A 13,836-nucleotide genomic window follows, 5' to 3' on the forward strand; every position below is an offset into this window, starting at 1 on the left:
ATGTGGTACGTGTGCTCAATATAAAACTTTTTATAGTTGCCGACTTCGACCAATATAATAAAAGAGATTTGTATATTTTCTTCATTCTTCACAATCACAAGCAGACAATAATGCTTCTGATCTGCATTGTTTCGAACGTTAAAATTTGTATTTTACTTCTAAATCTGGGCACTTCAAAGTTAACTTTTCTAATTTTCTATTAGATGGAATAAGAAACCTCATTCGGAGATACTAGTTAAACTAATCTCATCAACGTCATCTACACGAAGCGTTCACATGTGCATTTTTGCAGAATACCCGTAATAGAGCTAACAACTTATCTGTATAAACATCTTTCATAATTTGCATTATTAGTTACAAAACTAAATTAAAAATTGAACCATTTGTTATACCTAACACCTTGCCAGAAGACTAATCTTACAACTTTTATTAAAGTGGTCTACAACATATTGAAAGCTGTCTTCCCCCATCCTTCTCTTCCCTTGGTTTGCAATACATTCCAAAGCCAATGATTAATAACACACTCTTAACATATGATAAAAGTAAATCAAATTGTTTTTCACATGATTCAGTTGACTCTATAGAAAACACTCTAAAAAATATGCATTAGTTAGATAATGCGTGGTGGACCAAAACCCCACCAAATGGCCCAGTCCTGTTAGTGTTTGAACTTGATTTTGTAAGACTTAACACCTTCATTGGGCTAAAAGCCAGATCCCACCGGTTAAGCCATCATAACTCTTTATGTGTTTTTTGGACAATTATTATTCGTGCTTAGCCATAGAACCAAACCAATTCACTATCTATTACGAACCGCCGGTCCGGACTAAACCAATCTAATGCGTCTCATAGCTTAACGATACAAGCTCAAAAAAGTCAAAACCGTACATAGACCAGAGTTGAGGTTACATACAATTAATAACTTCTTCCGATTTCTCCTACTAATATACAACAGTTTCTTTTGTATCTTTTTCTACCTGAAAAAATTTTCTGCATAATTAAGATTTGTCAGCGGAACAGATCTTGGAATGACCACATTATGAATCTTGCAAAGATATCAGACTCCAAGAATTCGATGTGAGCAGCACGGCCGATGAATGAGTTCAGGTTACGACCATACAAGGTTGTGTCGAAGTTGACATCGCAGCGCATGAACACTCTCTGGTGGTGCGGAGTTTCTGGGGACGGCCCACGTATTTGATCCATGCAGTTATTGAGCATCTCCAAGAAAGCAACACCTTTCTTTGAGTTGTCGAAAGAAGCTGGTTGGCAAGATTCGATCCTGGCTGAGTGATATGGAACATACCCATCCTGTCATAGCAAAAACATGACTCTAAGTACAAAATCAAAATATCCTTGTCTCTACAATTTTATTTTGGTAAAGTTTACAGAACCAGAGATCATTCAGATTAATAACTATCCTATTCCAAAAGTAAAATGGAATGTACCTGAGGGGAAGACAGCAGAATAATATTTTTGAAACTTCCCAAAGTCTTTTGCTGAAACAAATTTCAAAACCGACATTAGAACCACAGAACTAGCAAAGGTCTGTTTGTGACTATGGTACAAATCTTGATGAAATGTTAAGACTTATCGCTACCTTGCAGAGCTTGTAAATGAAAGTATTCTGGAGATCAGGATCATCTGTGAGTGTAAGCTGATGAATAACCTGAGTACTCTTCAACTTCTTCAGGAGCCAAAGTCCAGAATTAAACAAGGAATTTGAACTGTATAGATATCCCAAATGTGGACCCGAAAGCGATAGATATGTATGAAAATACTTCCTGTATGGATCCATCAAACTATCTGCAACAAAATACAAAAGTCGCTGAGAATGATAAACACAAGTACCGAGCTAAGAATTCAATTTAGTTATTGTCTGAGAGAGATTCTAGGAACATACCAGCTATTGCAGCTCTGATGATGACGTTACCGATTGAATGTCCAACAAAACTCAGCTTAATGTTTTTCAAGCGCCCGTATCTCGCATGTTTATCCTTTTTCTTCTTGTAGAAAGAAACAATTTCCTGTGCAAGCCTCTGACCCATTTCCCTGAAGTCGCCATGTGTTTTCTCCTCATTTGCCTCAGACATTAGAAATTCTATCTTTGGATCAATTAGGAGCCACTGATTCCGGATAAGCCTTAGGTCTAAGTGATGCCCCTATAGTAGTAAGCAAAAAAACTATCATGTAAATGAGTAAATAATTGAAAACACTGTGCCAAATAAGCACAATGATTTAAGGAAGAAAGGTATACTAGTATTACTGCATAAGCTTAAGAGAGAGCAAAAAAATAAGCATTAGCTGAACTTCTAGAATGTACTTGCCTGGAAACCATGAACAAACACAACGATCTTCAGCTCACGCCCACTATGCTGAGGGTTATTATGTTTTTTCGTCCCACTCTCATCATCGTGCCCATTAAGTAAGCTAGAATCGATTTTATCAACATGTCTCATATACGAATTATCACTGAAAGTACGCCGTGGTGCATTCCAAACACGTTCAATTATAACAATAGGAACCCGCATAGGATCACCAAATATATGCATGTCTTGTATCGCCCGGTTGTTAATCTGCATATTTAGTTATGGTTTAATCAAATTTTACAACTTACGAAACCAATAGGTAAATGAATCACTGACACACAAAAAAATAACAAACCCGCATTTGTGCAATACTACGACGGTGAAGTTCAGCGCGGGTGGATGCAACTTGTGCAGGCTGCGTCAGAGCAAAAAAATTGAATGAGTAGAGCCAAGCTCGCAATCTAATGAATTTTTTTGAAAAATGGACTGCTAACTATATAACTCACATCATTCAGCTTCAACACACTTGAGACTCTTTTGTGTGAACTATGGTTTGAAATATCGTCCATTCCACTTATAAAATGATGTGGCATTTCAACCTTGGAGTACACCATCCATATCGACCATTCAGCTCTTCGATCTTTTGTCCAGATATCGTGAAGATGTTCCAAGATTTTTGTATAATTGTCCCTGAGAAAAGGACAAATACGATCAACAATCAGAAGCTAACTTAGTAAACAATCTAAGCTTGTTGGACTATGGTTGTCTAAGGGAAATTACCGATGAAATGTCAAAAAGGTATTCCAAAGATAATGAAGCTGGGTGCCCAGTAAGTGAAAGGTTCGAGATAGATGCTCCTTTGAGAGGTTGTGAAGCAAGTCATCACTTGCTAAATCAAATGGGCTATTCAACTTCTGTATCAAAAATGGAGAGACAAGCTCATATTCCAGAAGATAGTGAAACAAGGTAATAGATAACGAATACTCTGCAGTATAATAAAGCAAGGACCTCAAGACTGTCTTGTTGCTTGCCTTGTATTGAACCTTCAACTTCAACAGATTTACCAGTTGAAGCTGAGTCAGACAAAAGAGCACTGTCCATACTGGATATAAACTCAGACAAGTCCACTGTTTGACCAACTGCCTTGCTAAGTATTTGCAGTTCTTCAAGCAAAGTGTCACGGGCTCCAAGTAAGGCTTTAACAAATGATACAAGCTTATTGTCGGCAGAAGCAATCTGTGCGAAGGCCTATTGAATTACAAAAGAATCAATCAATAAAAATACTGAAATTTCCAAGAAAGAGGAGCGTTACTACAAAGCAGGGTAGCTTAATAAAGTTCTTGTCAGATCATGCAACTTTGTAACATAAAGTTCTGTAAAACCATGCTATTTTCATACAAGCACTGTCAACAAGACTGAAGATATGACTCCGCTCAGCTCTAGCATCCTAAAAGTAGAGATTCTAGAAAAGAAAAAGAATTCTAGCATAAAAGTTCAGCTTTCTAAGAAAAGAGCATTATTTAAAAAAGAAAAAGATAAACTTTTATGCGGAGCATCAGAACAGTATATAATAAAAACCAAATATGCCGATTCTGAGAACAGTGTGCCATGCTGAGGATAGTGTAAGAACATATACTTTTTTGGAGGACTGAACATTGCCGCTGGCCAAATTTTTACCATTACTTGCATCACTGCACCAAACGTGTTGATATATTAATTGAAAGATATATAAAACTCAGTAAAAATTTGGAATTTTACAACGGCCAATTATGAAGAATCCAAATATTAGAGGCATACCTTGATAATATTGCAGGCCGTTTGTAAGCTGCGGATTTCATGATACTGATGTGGACACTAACATCAATAAGAACTGCGTGAAAGGTATCAAAGTGCACCGGACAGTAAGAATGCACCCCTGAGAGCGCTTTAGGAGGAATACGAAATTCATGCAATGCTGCAGAAGAAGCATCTGAATGTGTCACTGATACATCCTCCATAACTGGGGAATACAAGAGCTCAAACTTCAAAATAACAGCAGATGTAGCTGACCCCTGCATAAATTACAGCTAGTCATTTATTGTACACCACTAATCTTAAATTGCATAATTATTGTCGCTGACTATACATCTCTAGCTAAGATAATCTCAAAAACTCAATGGCATTTCAACAAGAGTAGAAAAGAAGTTCAATTTATGTTGTTTGGATATTGTGCAGCTCATTTAGTCATATTCCACAATTGTAGGAATACATTATGAGATTGATACCTACGCAAAAAGAAAAGGGAGAATGGTATACCTCATATCTTTCAAGGGGCATAGTAAACGAGACCATCATGCATAGACGAACATCCTGCCTTGCATATTTAATGCGGAAGGGCTGTGATAAGAAACTATTGTCTTTATCATCTATCTTCCACACTCCATTTGTGCCGTTTGAAGTTGAATCAAGAGCTGTGACACATAGGTATGTTGATCCTTTAATCCTATTGATTTATTATACTAAAAAACTAAACTCTCCCAAGTACACAGAGACAGGACAAATAGACATATAACTCCGGAAACACTCTGGCAGCATGGAATTGTGCACTCAATCACACGAACGTAGTAAGCTGATAGATTAAAGTACCTTCATACTGAACAACTCGTGAAGGAATACCACAGGAGTTGTTATCACCGTCCTCCCATCTCATGCTGATTTTTATTTGATACCATCTAAAAGAATGAAAGACACAACTCTTAGAATAAGAAAAAGAAGAGAGAGAAAAAGGTTTCAACTTAGGCAAAGCATTAAAGTATATAGCGACTGTCATCATACCCTTGCTGGAAAAGATCAAGGTTATGAAACCTATGGATATAGATAGCAATCTCCTGAACTGTGTCGACCATTAGCACTGGTTTAACCCTGGCTACGTAAGGCTCAACATCAAGCGTCTTTGTTTGCCTACTTCTTTGGCTCAGTCCAACTAACCATCCAAGACGGCGTAACATATGGAGAACTCACATCACCTTGCTAAAACTTGGGATGAGTGTTTTCAGGATAATTATATCCTGAACCAGTAGAACTACTACTTGTTCGAAAAATCTCATGTCTCCGTGAATAATAATAGATTACTTCTCAACATAACTAATCTGCAAAGACCTTATACTATGGTCATTAGTCACCCAAAGCAACACACGACAAGCCAAAGCAGCAGCTGCAGATGAAAAGATGCAAACTTTGTAAAAATTCAATAACACACCAAAGAGTTGACTTAACAATCATCTCATATAGAATAGCATCAAACAAAGAGAATTTAAAAAGTAGATATCTCTGTTCGGACATTAAAGCATAGAGAATCTTTGATAAATGAATATCAGCTACTTAGGTAAAAAAAAAAAAAAGCTAAAATCCCAATTTTAGCTAGTGGGTTACAAAGAATACGAATTCATATTGAAATGTCAAGATAACGTAGCAACTATGTTTCCCTTTAAAATACGCAAAAAGAACAAAAAAAGGAGAAAAATTTACGAATATGACAAAACTTTAAGAGAACTACATTACCTTGAAATGGAAAAAAACGATATCAATGGCAGAGCAAAAGCAGAGAGAGAGTAAGAAGGAGAAGATGGTGGTGGTGGGCCTTTGAAAAAACTTAGATCTGACGATATTTTTCAGACAGAAGAAACCCAGAGAGACCAGACCAGACCAGATTCGCTTTAGGGTTTTTTTTTTTTTTTTTTTTTTTTGCAGGACGACAAAGAACAAAACCTGACCTAATGAAAAGAAAGGATCTGAGAAAGTTACAGATGATGATATATTGGTATGGTGTAGGGGACAATCAAAATGTTTTTTCTTTTTTTTTTTTCGAGGGATTCAAGGATTTTTTTTGCTTCAAACTTCTTTTTTTTAGTAATTAGTTTTGTCGGGTAAAGCATAAAAGTTCATACGACGACACCAATTACTATGTGTTTTTTTTGTTTTTTGTTTTTTGGTTCTTTTGTTTTGCGCCAGATCGGCGTTGTACTGTCGTAAACATGGTGGATCCAAACCCTATTTACTTGGTGTCTATTAGGCCCAATCCATGTAAACACCATTATCATATCAATTCATATTCTTCGGCCCAAAACGGCTCTTGGACAATAAAAAACAGGTTTGGTTTATTCTTCTTTTCCTTTTTTATTTTTATTTTTGTCAAACAGAATCTTGTAAAATATAGATAGATTCTAAAAACGGATATTAATTTTTAATTATGGAGGAAATCCATATCTAATCTTTGACCAGCCAATACGAGAGTAATAAGTGGACTATGGAATATATAGATGATATAGGTAAGGAAATCTATAGATAAATGGAGTATTAATAAATGAGTTATACTCATTTGATTTCACTAGATTTACTTTTGAGACGTTGAAAACAAGAAAAGAGTTGACAAGGAAAAAAAATAAAATCTAAAAAAAAGTAGAAGAAGAACAAAATTAGACCAAAGCATTGACTAGGTGTGTGTAGGTAGGTGCTGAGTTAGTATTATAAATAAATGTCATTTATTCTTCTCTCTGCTTCCTTTCTCACAAAATCGACACAGAGCATAATACCTCGATGGTTGAGTCTGGTGACGTCTCCGGTGATAGATTCGATGACGATGGTAGAGAGAAGAGAACGGGTACGTTACTGACTGCGAGTGCGCACATAATCACGGCGGTTGTAGGTTCCGGTGTGTTGTCTTTGTCTTGGGCAATAGCACAGCTTGGTTGGCTGGCAGGAACCGTTATTTTGGTCACTTTTGCGATCATCAACTACTACACATCCACCATGCTTGCCGACTGTTATCGATCTCCCGACGCCGACGACGTCCCGGGGACACGGAATTATACTTACATGGGCGTTGTCCGAGCTTACCTTGGTATGTCTTAAAAGACCCTTCTTAACCTCAAAAATATAGTTTTAAAAAGTTTTATTTATTTTGTGAAATTTATGTTTTTCGTTTAAGATTTCAGATTTTATTACATGATCCTTCATATTTATTTTTGATTTTTCTTCTTTTTGTCATAAAAGTATCAAGGATCGGAACTAAATCCATTACATGCATGCATCCCGTACCGAGACTAATAGATTGTACTTGTATATGTATTTGCTAGAGATGTTTGAGAAATAGAGGAATAATTTGAAAAGTATTTTTAAAATGACAGGTGGCAGGAAAGTGCAGCTATGTGGACTGGCACAGTACGCAAGTCTCGTAGGGATCACCGTTGGTTACACCATCACTGCCTCCATAAGCTTAGTGTAAGTCGCAGTCGCAGCTTCTTATTCTATTTCGATTATATTGTGATGGTTAGTTGGTTACTACTTAATTACTAAAGGTGTTTTTGTGTTGGCTAGAGCGATCGGAAAAGCAAATTGTTATCATAATAAGGGACATGGTGCGAAATGTTCCTTGTCAAATTATCCATCCATGGCAGCTTTTGGGATCGTCCAGATTCTGCTCAGCCAGATCCCTAATTTTCACCAACTCTCTTTCCTCTCCATAATCGCCACGGTTATGTCCTTCTGTTATGCTTCTATCGGAATCGGCCTATCCATTGCCAAAGTAACAAGTACATTTTCTCTCCCAATCTTATTATTTCTTTCAAATTATATGTAAAGGTGTCTCAAACTATATTTAGGAGTCTGATTTGTATATATATATATATATATATATACTAATTTTAAAGGAAAACAATAATTTTCAAACTTGAGATCTTGTTCGGATACACAAGTTGTGCATCCTCATAGACGTCTATGTATGTAAAAATATCAACGAAAACTTGTTTAATCGTTTGACAATTTTTTTGTTTGTTTGAAATTAATCATATTCATTTGTGAAATTGGAATATATTTGTAGATTTCATTAGGAAAAACAAATTCACTCAATTCATCAAATCTACTCAATATATACGTATGCCTAATTCATTGATTAGTATTCTCAATTTTTTTTGCAAACGTAACATATTGAATCTTCAAACTAATGGCGAAAGCGGTATGATATATGTATATATATATATATATTGAAGGTGGGAAGGTTGGTAAGACGGCACTGACGGGCACGCTAGTTGGGGTGGACGTAACTGCGTCTGACAAACTGTGGAGATCGTTTCAAGCCGTTGGAGACATTGCATTCTCATATTCTTATTCCATTGTTCTCGTTGAGATTCAGGCATGTATCTATTTTTCATATGGACCGTTGGTTGTCACCATGGGCAGATACAAAAGCCTATTATTACGTACTTTCTTTCGCACAAGAAGAAATATTTGTTTCTTTTCAACAAGTTTATCTTTATTGAACCATATCACTTTTTTGAATGATAACTTTAGAGTGTGTGTTTTATGTGGTATATAGGATACATTGAAATCAAGCCCACCAGAGAACAAAGTCATGAAAAAAGCAAGCCTTGCTGGAGTCTCAACCACAACTGCTTTCTACATCTTATGTGGTTGCATGGGATATGCTGCGTTCGGAAACAAAGCCCCTGGTGACCTCCTTACTGAATTTGGTTTTTACGAACCTTACTGGCTCGTCGATTTTGCCAATGCATGCATTGTTCTCCACCTAGTCGCCGCATATCAGGTATAGCCAGCAATCACTATTCTCAAGATTGTAGATTTCAAGAAGAAAAAGCAATCCATTGATGCCTAATCTTTATATTATGGACAGGTGTTTGCGCAACCAATATTCCAGTTTGTTGAAAAGAAATGCAACAAAAAGTGGCCAGAGAGCAAATTCATCATCAGTGAACATTCGATGAGTATACCATTGATTGGAAAATGTCGCATCAACCTTTTCAGACTATTGTGGAGGACAGCCTATGTGGTTTTGACAACAGTTGTAGCTATGATATTCCCCTTCTTCAATGCAATCTTGGGTTTGATCGGGTCATGCGCGTTCTGGCCACTCACTGTTTATTTTCCGGTGGCAATGCACATTGCACAGACAAAGGTTACGAAGTATTCTCTTAGATGGATAGGGCTGGAACTTCTTGTATTGCTTTGTTTGATTGTTTCGCTCCTAGCCGCACTGGGATCCATCGTGGGCTTGATAAGTAGTGTCAAGGCCTACAAGCCTTTTAGCAATTGAAATTAGTGACCTATATGATCTTGTATGTGTTTGTAAGAACTCAGAACTGATAGTTACTTATTTCAAGAAAAAATAGTTAATATAGTGTTCCAAAATTTGTAACCTTACAGTTTTACGACAATACTATCAAAATTGGGAAAGCTTAGCCTTTAATCTTGAACATAAATCGTATACTATCAGATAAGCATTAGGAGAGGTAGATTGACACTGTTAAGTCAACATTTACAGACCTCATTTATTGTCGAATCCGAAACGCCAGAGAGAATAACACAAGAAAGAAAGATGGTGCGACGAAGAGTGAGGAACAAGGTTCCGATTGAGTATTTTCAAGGCAAATACTTGTGATGACGTTGATTTATTTGGGCCGGCCCATTTACTTGTACACGAATTCTCTCTATCACTCTCCTCACACATTCATTATTTGGTGCCTGATGACATACAAGTTTTTTATCAACGGCTTGTCAACTACCGTACTTTAATGGTGTAATAAGTGACGTTTTAGTCATAGATATATGTTGTCTGTCTCGAGAATTGGAAACAAATATATTTGCAGGTTTTGAAAATAGATGGGAAACTTGTTTGTGGATATAGTTAGTTAGCATATGAAATAGGTTGTTGTGGATATATTTATAGATAAGAAACTAAAATTTCAGGATAATGCTGGTCAAAACCCATATTTAATAGGACGAGAAAATATACATTAATTGTGACACAATTTACGGATTGTGAGATTAGAATGAAAGAAACGATAATCAAGAACTACCTCAAAAAGAGGTATATTATTTAAATTAGTGAAATCCCGTGGTTTACATGTTTTGTAAACCGTTGATTAACATATGAAACATGTAAATGAGCATAATATAGTTGCTACAACATATAGATTTACACTCGTTCTTCTTATAGTGGTAAGTAACTCAATTATTAAAGATTAATTATCACTTATCAGATTAATGTGTCATGTGTATGTGATGATTTGATCATAAGGGATGAAGAAAAGATAAAAGAGCATAATATGATAGAACATAAGAGAGAGGGTACAGCTAGGCAAATAAGCCAAGATATAATTCCTCTGTTTTAGTCATCTAATTTTTATCAGTTACCTTATTTTGGTTATTGTCATTAATGTAGTTTATCCCTTTTTAAACCTACGGACCAGATCTTTGGTTTGAAATCAGTATTCACTTTACAGCTAGTCAGCTAGTAATCAAGGTTTCCAAAATAAGCAATAGAAATCAAACATTACCAATCAAAATAATCAAAATTCAATATCATTACATGGAAATAAATCCCCATAAAAATAAGATTCTCAACTACAAATATAAAGTTCAACATACAAAGATGCTATTTCCATATAAACATCGATATTTGTGTGTATATATAGATGTGTAATTACGTGCATGTGGGGAAGATTCTAAGACGACGACCTCTGTCAATAACTCTTCTCTCCTCTCTCTCTTCCTCTTCCTCTGGTTCAGTTAGTGGTTCCTCTCATCCACAATGATGGACACATACCACAATCCTTCGGCGGTTGAGTTGGGTGACACTCCCGTGAAAGGCGTCGACGAGGATGGTCGAGAGAAGAGAACGGGAACATTTTTTACGGCCAGTGCGCACATAATCACGGCGGTGATAGGCTCCGGGGTGCTGTCGTTGGCTTGGGCTCTAGCACAGCTTAGTTGGGTGGCAGGAACCATCATTTTGGTCACTTTCGCCGTTATTACTTACTACACGTCCACCTTTCTCGCCGACTGTTACCGTTCGCCGGACCCCATCACCGGAACTCGCAACTACAGTTACATGGACGTCGTCCGAGCTTACCTTGGTATGTTTTTATATCAATAACTCTAAAAAATCATTTTTGTGTCTTTACCGCAGATTATTCAGTTTTTACAGACAATTATTTTCTGATGAACATCGACTTTGTTAATTTAATATCATTCAGATTTTGCATAATTAGACTTGAAGATGTTTTTGACTCTCTTCCATTTCTGTCACACAAAATTAAAAGAAAAAAATCTTATCTAAACATATTTAATGCTAAGTTGAAATTTTTTTTTTTGGTAGAATGCTAAGTTGAAATTTTGAAATCTATAGTAATTGACTCATTTCAACATTTTTTTTCTTTTCTTACAGAACATTATTGTTGTTGAAAAAATAAATGATTTACGTTTTTTTATTCTCTTCTTGGGAAGATATGAATTGATTGTCAAAAACTTAAAAAAAGGAAAAAGAACTACGAAAATATTAATTCTTTCCGAAATTAGTTAATAAATTTTATGGACAATCTGTATTCTGTAGGATTGGTTACACATTCAATTCAATTTATCCCATTAAATAATGTTATCAATAAATTCGATTGCTGACCCTCCAAAGAATTTTGAATTGAAATGTGGGATGTTTAAAAACTTTGCCTTAAGACCCAAAAGAATGATTTAATTAAGAGATTAAAAACTTTGACAGGTGGTAAAAAGGTTCAGCTATGTGGACTGGCACAGTACGTGAATCTCGTTGGGGTTACTATTGGTTACACCATCACTGCCTCCATAAGCTTAGTGTAAGTCACAGCCTCACAGGCTTCTGATTATTTTATTTTGGATGGTTACAAACATGTTGTGGATAAAATACTGAAAAGGTTTTGGTTGATGTCTTTTTTTTTTTTCGTTAGAGCGATTGGGAAATCAAATTGTTATCATGACAAGGGAAAATCAGCGAAATGTTCTGTATCGAATTATCCTTTCATGGCGGCATTTGGGGTCGTCCAGATTATTCTGAGTCAGATTCCTAATTTTCATGAACTCTCTTTCCTCTCCTTCATCGCTGCGGTTATGTCCTTCTCTTATGCGTCTATTGGAATAGGCCTAGCCATCGCCAAAGTAGCAAGTACATTTTCCTTTCTTTATATTGTTAAAACATTTCAGATATTAGTGTGTAAGCAATATATATGATTCTTCAAAGTGGACACTAACCGTGAAAATGGTATATAATATGAAAGGTGGCAAGGTTGGTAAGACAGAGTTGACAGGCACAGTGATAGGTGTGGACGTAACTTCGTCTGAAAAAGTGTGGAGAATGTTTCAAGCGATTGGAGACATTGCCTTTTCATACGCTTTTACCACTATTCTCATTGAGATTCAGGCATGCCTTCTATCTTATATTATTCAGTATTGCTTTCATTTTGCTTTTTTTTTTTTTTTTAAATTGCATTTTTAATTTTGGTCAAGAGTATGGATCTATTGATGCTCAATTAAGTCTTTTTATTTTTTTATTTTATTGTTTTTAGGACACACTGAGATCAAGCCCACCAGAGAACAAAGTGATGAAACGAGCAAGTCTTGCTGGAGTCTCAACCACAACTGTTTTCTACATCTTATGTGGTTGCATCGGATATGCTGCATTCGGGAACGCAGCCCCTGGTGACTTCCTTACCGAATTTGGTTTTTACGACCCTTACTGGCTCATCGACTTTGCCAATGCTTGCATTGCTCTCCATCTCATCGGTGCCTATCAGGTATATATAATTCACTAACAAAATAAATATACATAAGTGTCTACCATTTTATAATTGTCTATGCTCATTAAAACTCTCATAAATTCTTAAGGCTCTTCGCTATTACAGCATTTTCAAGATTTAATATTTCAAAATACTGTAGAAGTAGAGTTATTAAAACTACTCTGTTTTTTTCTTGTTTTATCCCTATATTCTTAGGTGTACGGACAGCCGTTTTTCCAGTTTGTTGAGAGCAACTGCAAAAAGAAGTGGCCTCAAAGCAATTTCATCAACAAAGAATACTCGTCAAACATACCTTTGTTTGGAAAATGTCGTGTCAACCTCTTCAGACTGGTTTGGAGGACATGCTATGTGGTTATGACAACAGTTGTAGCAATGATATTTCCATTCTTCAATGCGATCTTGGGTTTGCTTGGGGCACTCTCGTTCTGGCCACTCACAGTTTACTTTCCGGTGTCAATGCACATTGCGCAGACAAAGGTTAAGAAGTATTCTCCTAGATGGCTGGCCTTGAACCTCCTCGTAGTGGTTTGCTTGATCGTCTCGTGCCTTGCCGCTGTAGGATCCATCATTGGCTTAATACGTAGTGTCAAGGCATACAAGCCCTTCAATAATTTAAACTAGTGACTTGTGATCTATGTGAATTATTTCGAGCTAAATATTTAGTATTTATCCAAATAATGTTTCGTGACGCTCTGTTTTCGGCCATGTTAAAAATGTCAGAATGCTAATTGATATATTAGTATTCACAGTGGATGTTTGAGTGAGTCCCATGAGATATTGAATTGGTTGCTCATAAAGCTAAAGCTTGTCTGAGCCAGACCCAAAAACATGAGTCTATGACTGTAACACGCCGCACTGACCATATATAATATCAATAATTGGACAATATAACATAATTGGATAAGCTAGCCACACAACTGTAGAGAGAC

General features: G+C 36.3%; 3 protein-coding genes across 11 annotated transcripts; 2 read left to right on the forward strand and 1 right to left on the reverse strand.

The window, feature by feature from the left end:
• Positions 1 to 783: 783 nt before the first annotated feature.
• LOC104768325 (uncharacterized) lies at positions 784 to 6,223 on the reverse strand. Of its 8 annotated transcripts, none has more exons than XR_015595140.1 (15): positions 5,850 to 6,216; positions 5,124 to 5,502; positions 4,935 to 5,020; positions 4,605 to 4,759; positions 4,107 to 4,360; positions 3,946 to 4,000; positions 3,318 to 3,557; positions 3,090 to 3,223; positions 2,816 to 2,999; positions 2,665 to 2,724; positions 2,328 to 2,576; positions 1,904 to 2,162; positions 1,601 to 1,802; positions 1,449 to 1,499; positions 784 to 1,311 (listed from the first exon to the last, which is right to left on the reverse strand). XR_015595140.1 is itself a non-coding variant. In XM_010492280.3 (15 exons), exons 2-15 carry the CDS (start codon positions 5,294 to 5,296, stop codon positions 1,009 to 1,011), a joined length of 2,406 nt encoding a protein of 801 aa, XP_010490582.2. In that variant the 5' UTR covers positions 5,297 to 5,502; positions 5,850 to 6,223; the 3' UTR covers positions 784 to 1,008. The 8 variants fall into 8 exon arrangements, 6 of the variants coding, with proteins under 6 accessions (XP_010490582.2, XP_010490575.2, XP_087364377.1 ...); XR_015595141.1 differs by having other exon boundaries at positions 3,090 to 3,220; positions 5,850 to 5,991; XM_010492280.3 differs by having other exon boundaries at positions 1,601 to 1,806; positions 3,090 to 3,220; positions 5,850 to 6,223.
• LOC147946559 (amino acid permease 8-like) lies at positions 5,875 to 9,491 on the forward strand. 2 transcript variants are annotated; one of them, XM_087508254.1, is made up of 7 exons: positions 5,875 to 6,438; positions 6,871 to 7,188; positions 7,475 to 7,568; positions 7,665 to 7,879; positions 8,336 to 8,478; positions 8,662 to 8,889; positions 8,977 to 9,491. In XM_087508254.1, the coding sequence occupies exons 2-7, from the start codon at positions 6,885 to 6,887 to the stop codon at positions 9,394 to 9,396; spliced, it is 1,404 nt and encodes a 467-aa protein (XP_087364380.1). In that variant the 5' UTR covers positions 5,875 to 6,438; positions 6,871 to 6,884; the 3' UTR covers positions 9,397 to 9,491. The 2 variants fall into 2 exon arrangements, with proteins under 2 accessions (XP_087364380.1, XP_087364379.1); XM_087508253.1 differs by lacking the exon at positions 5,875 to 6,438 and having other exon boundaries at positions 6,659 to 7,188.
• Positions 9,492 to 10,663: 1,172 nt separating this feature from the next.
• Positions 10,664 to 13,595, forward strand: LOC104768286 (amino acid permease 8-like). Its single transcript, XM_010492217.3, has 6 exons — positions 10,664 to 11,218; positions 11,857 to 11,950; positions 12,062 to 12,276; positions 12,389 to 12,531; positions 12,677 to 12,904; positions 13,103 to 13,595. Exons 1-6 carry the CDS (start codon positions 10,894 to 10,896, stop codon positions 13,526 to 13,528), a joined length of 1,431 nt encoding a protein of 476 aa, XP_010490519.1. The 5' UTR covers positions 10,664 to 10,893; the 3' UTR covers positions 13,529 to 13,595.
• The last annotated feature ends 241 nt before the right edge of the window (positions 13,596 to 13,836 follow it).

This window comes from Camelina sativa, chromosome 3 (assembly GCF_030686135.1).
Source record: "Camelina sativa cultivar CO46 ecotype springtype chromosome 3, ASM3068613v1".
NCBI lineage: Eukaryota > Viridiplantae > Streptophyta > Magnoliopsida > Brassicales > Brassicaceae > Camelina > Camelina sativa.

Excerpts from the sequence above, each read along its gene's own strand:
- LOC104768325 (XM_010492273.3), bottom strand. The coding sequence starts at position 5,296 with ATGTTACGCCGTCTTGGATGGTTAGTTGGACTGAGCCAAAGAAGTAGG. Across the intron at positions 4,001-4,106 it reads CGGCCTGCAATATTATCAAG|TGATGCAAGTAATGGTAAAA; the intron begins GTATGCCTCTAA and ends CGTTTGGTGCAG. Across the intron at positions 1,807-1,903 it reads CATCAGAGCTGCAATAGCTG|ATAGTTTGATGGATCCATAC; the intron begins GTATGTTCCTAG and ends ATTTTGTTGCAG.
- LOC147946559 (XM_087508254.1), top strand. The coding sequence starts at position 6,885 with ATGGTTGAGTCTGGTGACGTCTCCGGTGATAGATTCGATGACGATGGT. Across the intron at positions 7,880-8,335 it reads ATCCATTGCCAAAGTAACAA|GTGGGAAGGTTGGTAAGACG; the intron begins GTACATTTTCTC and ends TATATATTGAAG. Across the intron at positions 8,479-8,661 it reads TTGTTCTCGTTGAGATTCAG|GATACATTGAAATCAAGCCC; the intron begins GCATGTATCTAT and ends TGTGGTATATAG.
- LOC104768286 (XM_010492217.3), top strand. The coding sequence starts at position 10,894 with ATGATGGACACATACCACAATCCTTCGGCGGTTGAGTTGGGTGACACT. Across the intron at positions 11,219-11,856 it reads CGTCGTCCGAGCTTACCTTG|GTGGTAAAAAGGTTCAGCTA; the intron begins GTATGTTTTTAT and ends AAACTTTGACAG. Across the intron at positions 12,532-12,676 it reads CTATTCTCATTGAGATTCAG|GACACACTGAGATCAAGCCC; the intron begins GCATGCCTTCTA and ends TATTGTTTTTAG.